This window comes from Bombus vancouverensis, chromosome 5, assembly GCF_051014615.1.
Source record: "Bombus vancouverensis nearcticus chromosome 5, iyBomVanc1_principal, whole genome shotgun sequence".
Taxonomy (NCBI): domain Eukaryota; kingdom Metazoa; phylum Arthropoda; class Insecta; order Hymenoptera; family Apidae; genus Bombus; species Bombus vancouverensis.
This window is the reverse complement of record NC_134915.1, coordinates 2,079,284-2,092,643: the sequence shown is the minus strand read 5'-3', so window position 1 is coordinate 2,092,643 and position 13,360 is coordinate 2,079,284. Positions and strand designations below refer to the sequence as shown.

At 31.3% G+C, this 13,360-nt stretch overlaps 3 protein-coding genes across 6 annotated transcripts in view; 2 read left to right on the top strand and 1 right to left on the bottom strand.

Moving 5' to 3' along the window:
- The first annotated feature begins 157 nt into the window (after positions 1 to 157).
- On the top strand, positions 158 to 1,047 carry snRNP-U1-C (small ribonucleoprotein particle U1 subunit C). Its single transcript, XM_033333372.2, has one exon. The coding sequence runs from the start codon at positions 313 to 315 to the stop codon at positions 823 to 825; it is 513 nt and encodes a 170-aa protein (XP_033189263.1). The 5' UTR covers positions 158 to 312; the 3' UTR covers positions 826 to 1,047.
- A 118-nt stretch (positions 1,048 to 1,165) lies between these two features.
- On the bottom strand, positions 1,166 to 6,485 carry LOC117156393 (Zinc finger CCHC-type containing 7). Of its 2 annotated transcripts, XM_033333369.2 has the most exons (6): positions 6,338 to 6,485; positions 6,158 to 6,266; positions 4,106 to 6,076; positions 3,808 to 4,016; positions 3,613 to 3,741; positions 1,166 to 3,518 (listed from the first exon to the last, which is right to left on the bottom strand). In XM_033333369.2, the coding sequence occupies exons 2-6, from the start codon at positions 6,177 to 6,179 to the stop codon at positions 1,626 to 1,628; spliced, it is 4,224 nt and encodes a 1,407-aa protein (XP_033189260.1). In that variant the 5' UTR covers positions 6,180 to 6,266; positions 6,338 to 6,485; the 3' UTR covers positions 1,166 to 1,625. The 2 variants fall into 2 exon arrangements, with proteins under 2 accessions (XP_033189260.1, XP_076474652.1); XM_076618537.1 differs by having other exon boundaries at positions 6,158 to 6,460.
- A 218-nt stretch (positions 6,486 to 6,703) lies between these two features.
- Positions 6,704 to 13,360, top strand: part of LOC143302674 (CCR4-NOT transcription complex subunit 6) — a 460,837-nt gene continuing 454,180 nt past the window's right edge. For 2 of the 3 annotated variants that reach the window (XM_076618593.1, XM_076618591.1), the window contains exons 1-3: positions 6,704 to 6,816; positions 7,894 to 8,209; positions 8,326 to 8,501. In XM_076618593.1, the coding sequence (XP_076474708.1) occupies positions 7,902 to 8,209; positions 8,326 to 8,501 (484 nt within the window). In that variant the 5' untranslated portion in view covers positions 6,704 to 6,816; positions 7,894 to 7,901. Of the gene's footprint in view, positions 6,859 to 7,893; positions 8,210 to 8,325; positions 8,502 to 13,360 lie in introns of all 3 variants that reach the window. The other variant, XM_076618592.1, reaches the window with a different exon arrangement.

The window sequence follows — 13,360 nt, the reverse complement described above, 5'->3', positions numbered from 1 at the left end:
AAGATTATAGAATTTATAGATAATTTTATTTTAAATGAAATTAACTAATTAAGCTGAGTTCAACAGAACGTCGAACGAGAGTTTACTCTATGCACCAACAGATGGAGTTTAATAGAATTTTAATTTTTCGACTAACTTGTCCATTCTGATTATAGTTGAAGGTTGTAGTCAAAGTTTAATAATAAGTACGCGTGTATATAACCTTAATAAAGTATTAACATTCAGTTGTGAGAGAAATTCATACAATTACAAAGAAATTGTGCAACGTATTATAAGAAATACGCGTTCTTACGTTATATAGTTGGAGAAACAATGCCAAAATATTACTGTGATTATTGTGACACGTACCTAACGCATGATTCGCCGAGTGTACGGAAAACTCACTGTCAGGGCCGTAAACACAAGGATAATGTTAAATATTTCTATCAGAAATGGATGGAGGAACAAGCACAACACCTAATCGATGCAACAACGGCGGCATTCAAAGCTGGAAAAATCGCATCTAACCCTTTTGCAGCAAACAAAGGAGCAGCAATTCCACCACCTCCAAATCTTGGACCACGTCCTGGAGTACCACCTCAGGGTCCTCCAGGTATGATGCCACCTCCAGGGATGCATCCTGGTGGCCCTATGGGTCCAGGAGGCCCGATGATGATGGGGCCACATGGGCCAATGCCACCAATGATGGGCATGAGGCCACCTATGATGGGACCTATGGGGCCAATGGGGCCAATGATGGGTCCTATGGGACCTATGGGTCCAATGAGACCACCAATGAACGGACCACCACCACCTATGGGAGGTCCTCCACCGATGAAGAAATAATGAAGAGAATATATATAATTCATACCATTATCTTAATTATATTGACATAACTCATTAATCATATGCATATCTTACCAGTATAATATCAATATGTACATATGAACATAATGTACTAAAATGTAAATTTCATTCTATGATACAAGATATTTTCAAGATGTTGAAATACAGAACAAATCATACATTTTTTTCTTAAGAGTAAAAATAAATTGAAAAAATTCAGTACTTAGTGTTATTTTTATACTTAATATAATAACTGATCAATCGGAGTAAAACTCTGTATTTAAATATAATTATACTTTAGGAAATAAATATGTACAGGATAAGAAATATAAGATACATGTTTCGTTTTGCTTGAAAACAATTTCTTTTTTATTTACAAAGAAATAAGCAAAGATAATTTGTATATATTAATTTTTTTAATAAACATGAAATTTGATATCTGTTTCATGTTTATCATTTAGATATACAAATTTGAAACTTAAAATTACTTTAACATGACTGTATGCGAGACACCTACAAAGTCAACAGTCTTCAGTAAAAGCTACCCACTTACAAAGTATTAATTTAAATGGAAATACATTTACAGTATAATTATATACCGTGTAGCACTATTCTGTACATGTATATGGTTTTATATAAAAATTATTACTTAAAAGTAGACTATATTATTTAGTTCTCTTGTAACTTTATAAAAAATGTTTTTGGACAAAAATTTTAATAAGTGTAGAAATGCTAACAGATTTTTATTTTATTCATTTAATAATAACGTATAATTAACATCGTATTTTAAAAAATAAAATTCATTGTAAATAATTATAAAATGAACTTACATATTTCCTGTGATCTTTTTCCAAATTTATTAGTCTTAGCAAAGTATCAATATGCTCTTGTTTAAGGTTTTTATCATTTATTCTTTTCCTAATTTCTTCAACAGCTTTATTCATATATGGCAAATTAAATTCCAGAGCTTCATTTATAATTTCACTAGCTTTATTTTCTAAAGATGTGTCAGTTCCAGTTTCTTGGTTTTCCATAATTTCTAAACTGTTTTCAAGGTCTGCTTTTACTTTTTTTGCTTTTTTAGATTTTTTCTTTTTTGTAACACTTATTTCAGAATTAATTGTGTTGTTTTGTTCCTGTAAGTTACTTGTTTTTGCTTCTTTATTATTACTATTTTCTGTTTCTAATTGCTTTCTTTTGTTATTCCCTGAGGGTTTTACTTTGGCACAAGGTACATTTTTAGTTGTCCTGGGTGATACATTGGTATGTGTAGATTTTTGAAAAGATATGGTAACTACATCTGAGTTTTGTATAAGATCTGTCATTTGATTACTTGAAATATCCTGATTATGTGATGATTGTGTAGTATCATCAGTAAATTCGGTAACATTCTTTTCTGCAGTGTGTGTTTCAGTAAAAACGTTTTTTGTATTACATGTTACATCTTGGTCATTAGATTGGATAATATTATTCGTTGGAATATGTTCAATGGATACAATGCTAGGTATTTCTATAGTTTGTGCTTCAATATCTTTTGATGAACATGCATCACTCTTGTTTATAGTATTCTCTTCCTTATTATGTTCCCGTAAACTTTCTATTAATGCTTTATAAGGTGTAAGTTTGTTCTTCTTTAGTTTCTTAGCTTCATTCTTCTTTAGTTTCTTAGCTTCATTCTTCTTTCCATCTTTTTTTTTCACGCTTGTTTTGTAATATCTTGCAAGAAAACGCTTTAATTCGATGTCTGTTAATCTACGAGGTACAAAAATTTTATTGTAAAGAACAATAATATTCAAATATTGTGACATGTACACTTCAGTGCCTGAAACCTTTTTCAGATGTTTCATGGCTCTTTTTAATCTCCTTACTAGATGAGTATGATTAGGTTTTGACTGGTACACTTTCATCAAATCGCCTCGATAATCTATGATTTTTTTTGCAACAGAAAATGATACTGCGAGGTCTTTAATAGTAGTCATTGATGTTTTTAGCTCCTCTATTTGACTACAAATATAGTTTGGATCTACTAAATTCTGTTCGAACTCGTGTAGTTTTTTTGCCAAAAGTTTTTGCAATTGTTTTGCTCTACGGGGAAGGTTTATAGTAATATCCAAGAGTTTATCCTCATCATGTAGTTTAAGCCAATAAAGGAAAAGTTCTAATATATATTGAGGCAGATGTACTGCAGATCGAACTCTTATCATTAATTCGTTATCTATATTGTAATATATTTTAATTTCAAATTTAATTAGTTTTGTTAATTCATCCAAAAAAATTGGAGAAACGCGACCCTTCAAAAGACCTGCTATGTGAGAAGGATGAATATCAAGAGTCAAAAGTTTTCGTTTAGCTTCTTCGCCACTAGGCATTTTTGTATAATATGTTCCATATGAATATACAACACCAGAACTGTCTAAATCAACCTCATCAGGAAGAAATGTCACACCTTTCTTTTTTAATTTAATTAATGGTATTACATCTTCATTAGTATTTTCACAAGCAGAATATTCGTATTCTAATTCACTTGTATAATTTGATACAAAAGCTGGTGTTGGGAAATGCTGTGACCAGCGATACTCGTTACATGTAGAAGAATCATGTCCTCGTTTGGTGCAATTACAACAGTAAAGTAAATCCGCAGGTTTCATAACTTCAGATAAGTTCTCTGGTATATTTATCTCAGATGTTCGTGTCTAAAATTAAACAAAATCAAGTAAAATTACTTTTTATATTTAAATTGTGCATAATTTCATAAAATATTTATACTGTATGTAACAACAAACTCACTGTTTGATGAAATCTTCTCCAGAGATCTGGACATTCAGTTGATTTATGTCCTACAGCATTACACATGTTACAATACAGTATGCGACAAGCCTCACAAGTTTTCCTAAATGTACCTTGCTTTTTACCACACTGTAAAAAATTAACATATTACTATACAGTTATCACATAATATATTTTTATGATATATCTTCGAACCGTGAGGCACATTTTCTGAGGGCATCGAGTTTCTGTATGTCCTTGAGCACCACACATATGACATCGAATAGGTTTATATGGCTCTGTACAATTATGTCTCTGATGACCATGTCGGTGGCAATTAGTACATTTCATGTACCAGTATCTCTGATGTTTGAACAAATCAGGCATCAAGTCTTCATCTAAAATAGCCCAAAGTCTTGGATCCTCTATAATTTATTTACAATAAAAAATATTTAAAAATAATAAATTTATATATATAAACAAAATAGGACTACATTAATTTTCAATGACTTACTTGACATCTTACTCTGAATTTCCTTTACATCAAAATTTTCTTGTCCTTGAGATTCATAGAAAGCTTTAAGTTTCTCCGACATAGGGCGAAAAAAATATTCTTCCCACTCTCGATTACTCTTATCATTACTATTATGTTGTTCAAAATTTTCTTTGGAACATTCAAATCCACTATCTGTATTTCTTCTTTGTTTTACACTTGTAGAAGGTTCATTACCACCATCATAATGCCTTTTCTTATTTGGAGTCACTTTTTTAGAATGAAGAACGTTTGACATCATTACATCTTTTTCAAGATGCCTTTCTTTATCTGTAGTCAACTCTTCAGAATTAAGGAAATTTGATACCATCACATCTTCTGCAAAATACTTTCTATTTCTATTTGAAGTTAGTTCTTCAGAATTAAGGAAATCCGATACCATTACATCATCTGCAAAATTATCTGATTCACTTTTGTCTCTTTCATATATAACATCTTTATTGTGAACTGTTTTTAATGGCGATTGAAATTCAAATGTATTGTGTTTATCATTGTTATATAACATGTCAGGCCTAGTAAGATCTTTAGTATGAATTTCATTTCTTACAATAGACTTATTTTTTTCACAAAAGCTTTTGTCTTTATTATTATATTGATCTGATTGAGCCTTTTTATTCATTTCCATTATTTCTTTTATACTTGATGCACTTTTCTGTATTTCTGTACAGTTTAACATTATATCTTCTGTTGCTGATTCATCATTAGTGCAATCTATAACTGAGGTAGAGCTATCTGACTCTTGGTCAATTATAGTATCTTTCTTTTTAACATTTTCTACCAAATTATTTTTCTTTCTTATAACGAATGAAGATTCTTCATCTGTATCGCTGTCACTACTTGTTGTTTCAGAATTTTCATCTGAGTCCTGTAAATTTATGATAGGTGGTTGAGGTTTTGGCGGAATCGGTACTTCTAAAATGGATTCTTCAGAATCACTTTCTGTGTCTGATGTTAACACTGTTATTTCTTCGCAATAATTGATAGGTTTTTGCAGTTTGTCAGTTCTACAAAGTATCTTGTACTTCGTATCTGTTTCTGTTTCATATATGGATTTTGTGTCATGTGAATCATATTCAATAATGACTTGTCTCTGCTGATTTTCTTTAATATTTATCTTTTCCTGTTCTTTCTCTTTTAAACTTCTTTCTTTTTCTTCTTCCACTTCTTGTAGTTTCTTTTCTAACTTCTCGTATTTTTCTAGATATAGTTTATTGATAAATGATTTAGAAAATTCATATTTTTTAAGAATTTCATCATTGTTTTTTTCATTACACACAATTCTCTGACATTTCTCATTGTTCTTATCATCATCATGTTTTGTAGAATTTAGATGAGTAAATTGATTTGCAGTTGTCTCATTATTTAGACATTGTACAGTTTCTAATTTTTCTTCATTTTCATCTTTTATTTCTGGTTTTACATTATTTTCAACAATGTAAGTGGTATTATTATTTGAATTGCTTTTACCACATTCTACATTATGACATGTTAATTGCCTGTTGTTCTTTGCAGACTCAATATTTTCTTCAGTTTCTTTTAACGTTTTCACGTAAGGTACACTGGGGATACTTTTATTAGCTATATCTTTAGATAACGTTTCAGTTGTACTTTTAAAGCAAATAGAAGTAATATCTGGTTTACTATCATCTTCCATTGATGTTGAATTATTTTCTGATTCGTTTTTTATATAAGTTTCGCTACAACTTCCACCAACATCATTCTTTCTAGGAGTATTATTAAAACTGTGAACTTTACTAGTATTTGCATCTGTACGAAGTTTGTTATCGGCTATATCAATAGTTTCTAATTTAACATTCGATTTTTTATCCACGTTCTCTACATCATTTGAAGTATAATAAATTTCAGCATACAACCGTGATTGTAGATCATGATTCATTTCTTCATCTTCACTGTTTTCAGCCTTACAATAATCTGCAAAATTCAAATCAATTTATTAAAATTTTTCGATTATTAAGTGAAAGTAATAAAGGTTACATCAGAAAATATTCTCACCACGAAAGACATTGTATTCCATCTTTATTTGTATGCTTGGATAGTAAGAAAGTTTTATGCTAAGTAAAAGTATATTTTGCAATAGGTATGAGATGAAATCATTGATATCCTAAAGAAAGAATTTATGCGTTGTTAACAAAAACACATGGATATATTCCGCAACATTTATATTTGACTTACTTTTTGTGTAAGATCTACCTACTACCTACTATTAAGAAGATAAAGCTCATAGTTTACAGTACTTGAAATAGTACTTTACTACTTCCTATAGAGAGCACCTATAGTAGATATACATGTAATATATAATGAAAGCATGCTTTAATAATCGAAACTTGAAATTTATTCTTTATATAAATGCTAATATAAGATTATTTATTCTATCTTATTCTATAAATGAAAACAATTGTGTATATAGTTATTTTCTAAAGTCCCTAGACATTTTCTGCTTTAGTAAAATTTTAATTTAAGGCGATCGTTTGGTGTCGGCTGCTTCGGGAAGATTCGGCGGTAACACGACCAATCACGATCACTTATAGTTTGCGATCAGTGCAGTTGATAAATGGAGGATTTGTGTTTGTCAAGGTAGTTTTGTTTACGCGTAAATTTTCATTCGGTATCAACACATCGTGCGTTTTGTGTGTGCTAAGAGGTAGATGAAGGTGCGTAACAGTTTCCTTCGGGTTTCGTATTAAATTTCAAAGGTAGGGAAACTATCCGGTTAGAGAAATGTATGTTAGTGCGGAAACTTGTCGTACAGAGCATATGAACTGTGTAGAGATGAAAGATTGTCCACATTAAAAAATAAACTGCTTTTTGAAGTATTATTCAAAAATTATATTAACATTTCTTATAGATCTTTTGATCATTACGTTCGTAAAAGGTAATGAGGTTATGTTTCGGGTATTAAGCACTCAGAAATGAACATTTTTACTTCATAGGTTATGAATTTACTTTCATAGAATTTCTGAATGATGCATTCTGAATTGAATAAATTCTCTTTTAATAATACAAAGTATTTAGTTATAAATATGAAAAAGTCTGTATCCTTTTTAAAAATATGTTTTAGTTCTGTTCGTATAGTATCAGCAAAACAAAGAACATACACAATACTTTGTCTTTCATTAAAGTAATGTAATATGTTAGATAATAAAATATTGCATATGTGTGTTAAGAAAGATGAAATAAGATTGTACGTCAAATGGTTTTATGTATTACTCCAAATTAATTTTTCTGTATTTAAAAGCTTATTTCTTTTGAACATATATAATGTCAATGAGATACTGAGGAATATCTGTTACAATGTTTACAATTTTAAAAATAAATCAAGCACAATATAAAATGGAGAATTCCATAATTGATGTGATAAACATTACACGCAGTTGATAATACAACCACATTATTGTATAACAAATTATATTTTACTTAAATTTTTACAAAAGATTCCTCATATTGTATATTTTTTATTTTGGGTTAATTAACCTACATACAAACGAATAAATTACTCTGTTATTAGCACTTGCAAATAAATTAAGACTTTTATGTACATAAATTGTTGTATTTGATATATTATGTAACATTTGTAGTCACATTGAGAAGTATTAAAAAAATATTTGTCTATATAATATTTTCATTGATGCGAATGTTTAATTTTCTATTGTTTAATATAATTTGTATGTTTTATAGCTATGTAATTGTAATGTTTAATAGTTTTAAATGTCATTCCAATATTTGTGTAGGATTTAACATGTCTCGCAATCATAAAGACAAGTATGAAAACTCCGCCCAACGTCGTACACATACTCTTATGTCTATGGAGGATGCAAACTCTGGAAAGAAATCGTATTGGCCAGAATTGGAGATAACAGGCAGTATAAGAAATTTAAGCCCAAATTTATGGCAAATGACTCATCTAACGGCTTTGTATCTCAATGATAATAGTTTACATAGGATACCATCTGAGATCGGACGTTTAGTCAACTTACGTACTTTAGATCTCAGTAGCAATAAATTACGGAGTTTGCCAGCTGAACTGGGGGACCTCATCTACCTCAGGTATGATCGTATTTGCATTTATATCTATTATCCGGTAAAAAGATAACGTGAATTGTTAATTGAACGCATATTAAATTTTTTGTGTATCTTATTCTGATGTTTCGTTTATATTTCAGAGAATTGTTGTTAAACCAAAATTACCTCCGAGTGTTACCATATGAACTAGGAAAATTGTTCCAATTACAAGTGCTAGGACTTCAGGGAAATCCACTTAGCAAGGAAATAATGGCGTTATATGGAGAACCATCTGGGACTCACAAGCTGCTGTCATATATGCTGGACAATTTACAAGGTATGTGATTAAAACAATCGTTTACTTAATGAATCATATTTAATCTTGTAGAGGAGCTTAATATCGTTAGTTAATTTTGTTTTCATTAATATAATATTTATATATAATGTGATATAATAACGTAATATATGTTAATTTGTATTTGTTTATTTGCTATTAGCATGCAATGATAAATAATGACGATGACATGCTAACTAGGGTCATCGTTGATCGATATTAACAGTTGTTATATGTATTTGAGTAATGCGCCACCAGATGGCTGTATATGTCTACTTCCTATGTAACATGCTAATCTCGAGTTACCTTTTGCTTTTCCATAACAACATTTTTATACAAAACATTGAAAAAACTTTTTTCAAATATAACATATCGTTGTTGAGGTATAATAATTGCAAATATTTTCTAAGTATAATGAAAATTTCACCCATTAAACGACAAATGTACGAATTAAGTATATACATACTTAACATGTTAGTGTTAATACAATCTTTTGTCAATTTTATGCAAACAAAGTGGTTATAGTTTATTCAATAAGAATATTAATATTTTTAAAAAATATAATAAAAAAGAATGAAAATTGAGCAAAAGAGATTGTCGATCACTATAATCCAAATAAATTATTTTAATTAATAGCTGAGAAGTGTAAATAAAAGATACAAATTTTAATTTCGGCATAATTAATCGATTTGTTTTCTCTCTGTATTATTTCACTAATTGTAATAAACAATACTAAAACCTTTATAATCGTGATAAGGTATCTCATTTACTTTATATCAAAATTGTAATGGAACGTCAGTGCACAGTAAGTAACATTCGGACTTAGAAAGTTATGTATTTTCTATAATAAGTTTCTCGAAAGTCTATTGTAATTCTTATTTATCTTTTTGTAGACATTTCTATTTCGTTTCTTCATCGTTCTAGTACCTAATATTCTACCAACCTCTTCAAGTGGCGATTATTAATCGTATTAATCATTGATTTATGATAAGTAACGCCGTCAGTAATTGTCACGAAGATTAACGCGCGGATAGAACGCGTTGCGTTAATCTATTAGAAATAAAATATCGCCGATGCAAAGTGGCCATTTGGAAGATAAAAATTTCGTGATGTCGACGCAGAGCTTATGAAGACCATTTAATGCCTTGGAGAACACATTAGAGCCTACATAATTTAATTTCTTTTAACTTCGGGGTCAAGTGGGTGTGCCGGGGCGCAGGCGCGTTGAGTTGTACAAGTGGTTACGTTAGGGAATGCTCGGTGAAACGTGGGGGAATTGCAAAGCGGACCAGAAGGGAAGGCGTTCTTCTATCCATTGTGTTTCACAATTTTTGCCAGTTACCCGATTGCCTGAAAGGTCTCGGCTGTACCATTCCGTTTATCCATTGTTCTCCGACTTTTACTATTCGGCACTACGGCACTATGCCTGTCATTTCCTCTTCCAGAGGATACTACCTCGTCATCATCGTCCTCCACTTTCTTCGCTTCATCTTTCTTTGTGTCAAGGGTCGTTTTTTCTTTCTTTTTTTTTTCTATTTAAAATCACGTTTACAGTGTGCAGATCTTTAAGAAGATAATTTTTTAACGTATGTGAATCATTCTCCGATATCTAAAATCTATAGGTTTCTTTTCTTTAAGCTTTCTAATCAGAATGATCCATATCGAAGGAACATAGATATACAATGTAGCAATTTTTATGAGATTTATTACATAGTTGCTTGCATTTTTCAATTCTTTTCACTTGGCCCTTCTTTTTGCCTATATAAATATTTAATAATAATTCTTTTATGGTATATATCTTTCATGACTATTGTTTGTTATCGATGACACTTTTGTGCTGTTTGCACTTCACGTTTGTGCTGTTTCAGAAAGATAAAAGAATACTCTAGCATCTTTAACATCTGCATAATGCATTCACATTTTTCTCCACAAAATATTCATTGTATTACTCAATTATTGCGAGTGTATAGAATATTATATGTTGAACTTGTAGATATCATAATAGTAGTTGTTTTTATAGAAAGATTAAGATTCATTGGTAATTTGTAAGGGAATTAAAGTACATACCTCGCCGATAAAGTGTAATCCTTAACGTTCGGAAGAAGCAGCTAGCTACTTGAAGCTCCTAATAAACCCCACGGAAGAGCTACGGAAGTAAATCGATTTCCTACTGTTTACTCTTTAATGTGGCAAAGTTGTTTACTGATAGAGAAAAGGTTGCGTGTTCTATTTTATACGATGATAATGAAGCTAACTGCATAAAGTCATTATTTGCTACTCATAGTAAATTAGCCAAACGCTTTTTCTCTTAATTTCTATTACCCGACAAAAAATTAATAAAATTATATTGTAAAAAAAATATATGATAAATGTCTGTTGCAACGGATATCTGCTGTTTTTCGTCGAAATATTTCTTGGAAATTTCTATTCGTTCGTAAGTATAGCGACATGGTTACTGAAATTTTACATAAATCTCCATTAAGTGTATTTATATAGATCTTTTCAAATAGGGCCTTTAACAACATTATGGCATCGTCTTTCTATATTTGATGTTCACCGCTGGCGCATATTTTATTTGTTTTCCAACGTACGTAATCAATTGACGAGATAAATCGGAGAGTTCTGTTAGTTTAAATTTCCTCCTTCCGTAACCCTTTGGAACCTCATATGCACCGCAATGTCTACATTGGTTTCTCAACAGGAAAATCAAGTCGAGAGTTTAGTGCTCAGACGCTATGATGAAACTTTCGCATATTCACTGCAAACAGTCATAGAATAATCGGCGCGAACAAAGTTAATTAATTTCTCCATAATTGTTCTCTTACTCTCTAAAGTAAATCAATACAATTCAGTATGGCGATAGATTATAGTTGTCGAAATATTAAGTGAAACTTTCGGAGATCTGTTAAAGTCTGTAAAAACACGAATTTTGCTTTTGTCATACAGCCAATGGAAAATGCATATTAGGAAGCATAATCGATAAATTGCGAACATCAGAATTTCTGAAAATTTATCGAAATCTCTAGAAACGTAAATTATAATATATCTATTACATAGTTGATAGAAATAAAACAGATTTAATGACGTTTAATCGATTTTCAAAATAAAATGCAATATATTTCCAAGTTTCGATCATTATGGGTTAATCTTGAAATTAATTAATCCTCAAATATATAGCACGCCTGTACAATTGTTCGTAGCTCTTTTTTAAAATTAAGTTATTAGGAAATTTAAAAAAAATTGATAATCTGGAAGTTTAAAGAAATGTGAAAATATCGATCACTTTACAGTAGAACTTTTTCTTCGACAGATTCTTCTTGCATTTGTTTTACGAGTATACTCATTGAAGATTACGATAGGAAATTTCAAGGATATTCGATAAATTGACAGATATTAATTATCTATAGAACTCTTAGTTAACCGAGCAGTTTATTCCAGGTAGATAAACTGGTCGCGAAGAAATCGCTGAGAAATTTTATAATTCGCAGCTCCTCGTCGTGAAAAAGCTGTGCACTAAAAAAAATAAGGCAATATATCGCCTGTACATTTTATATATCGTTAACAATTGGAATTAAAGAAGCAAATGCAAAGTTCCGTACAAAGAATAACAAGCGTACTGACAATTGCGCGTATCTGTTAAACTGTTACGTACTTTTACACCCGTTAAACTTTCAGTCTGAAAAATAAACGAGATACTCCTACAAACTTGGTTTGTTCGAAAATCGACGTTATTTTACAGATACATCGGCAATTCTCTTTTACGATTGATTCATCCTCCATTTTACGAGTGCCTTTTATTTGTTCGTTAAAAAGTCACGATCTCCTTTATTAGACGATTTTCCTCGAGTTGCGATATCCGCACGTATAGCGGACGTATAGCGGAATGCGCGCCGAAGATTTCGTTGATGCGGCTCGAGTGGGGGAATAGAAAGCAGAGAAACGCTTGTCACAAACAAACAAAAAAATGTTCGTTTTAGTCTTTTCGAGAGAAAGAAAACTGGGTCTCGCTGACGCGAGACGAGTGAAAGGGGTCTTGCAGTCCGAAAAAAAGAAAAAGAAGAAAAAAAGAGGAAGAAAGAAATTATGCGCGATTCACTAGGTTGCTCGGTGCCACCTCACCCGTATAATTACACCGGGCCTCGGTCTCGGCTCTGTGTAATTGAGGACGAGTCTGAGAGGAGAAAGTGAACCGCGGTTTCGTGTATACACCGTGGCGAGAGTTCCTATGATTCATTCGTTATTCGGCGTGTATGGCGCGCACTCGGTTAGGCGTTGAGCACACGAGCTGTGAATCGCGATGACACGCGTTACGAATTCGTTTCGATGCCTTCTCGTCGACCTCGTTACATTCTCCTTCTTCCTGCTTGCTTTTTTTCCGGCAGATACAAACGCCACGTTGAGCGACGCGATGCGTGGAAAGTACGCGTCGATACTTTTCGGTTGGCAAACAGAACTTTAGTCGAATCAGAAACCATTCACGCTCTTGCAAATGCATTCGTAAGCATTCGAACAATTAGACTAAGAATTCTAAATTCCCTGTACGCAATCAAAGAAATGGAAAGTAGATACAGATTTGTTTGACGAATATTACAAGAAATATCGTTCTTTGAATATTTTATATAATTTTTCGTATCACGTTCTTCGAATTTCCCACCAGTTTCGTAAAAATTCCTCCGATGATGATTGTAACGAGTCAGTTGAATAACAATAATTATACGTAATGATTATGATAGATGAATTTCAGGAAAACGCACGGTTTGTAAACGGATCGTTTAATTTAATTTAATGGTGCGATTTGGATAGACGAACGATTTTATTAAAGTGTTTGATTCGAATGAAATTTGATGAAACGCTAGTTAATG

What these genes read in the sequence shown, in the direction of transcription:
- snRNP-U1-C (XM_033333372.2), top strand. Translation starts at nt 313, where the DNA reads ATGCCAAAATATTACTGTGATTATTGTGACACGTACCTAACGCATGAT.
- LOC117156393 (XM_033333369.2), bottom strand. Translation starts at nt 6,179, where the DNA reads ATGGAATACAATGTCTTTCGTG. An exon ending in AATTCAGAGTAAGATGTCAA is followed by an intron (nt 4,017 to 4,105) that starts GTAAGTCATTGA and finishes AATAAATTATAG; the next exon opens with AGGATCCAAGACTTTGGGCT. An exon ending in GGAGAAGATTTCATCAAACA is followed by an intron (nt 3,519 to 3,612) that starts GTGAGTTTGTTG and finishes GTTTAATTTTAG; the next exon opens with ACACGAACATCTGAGATAAA.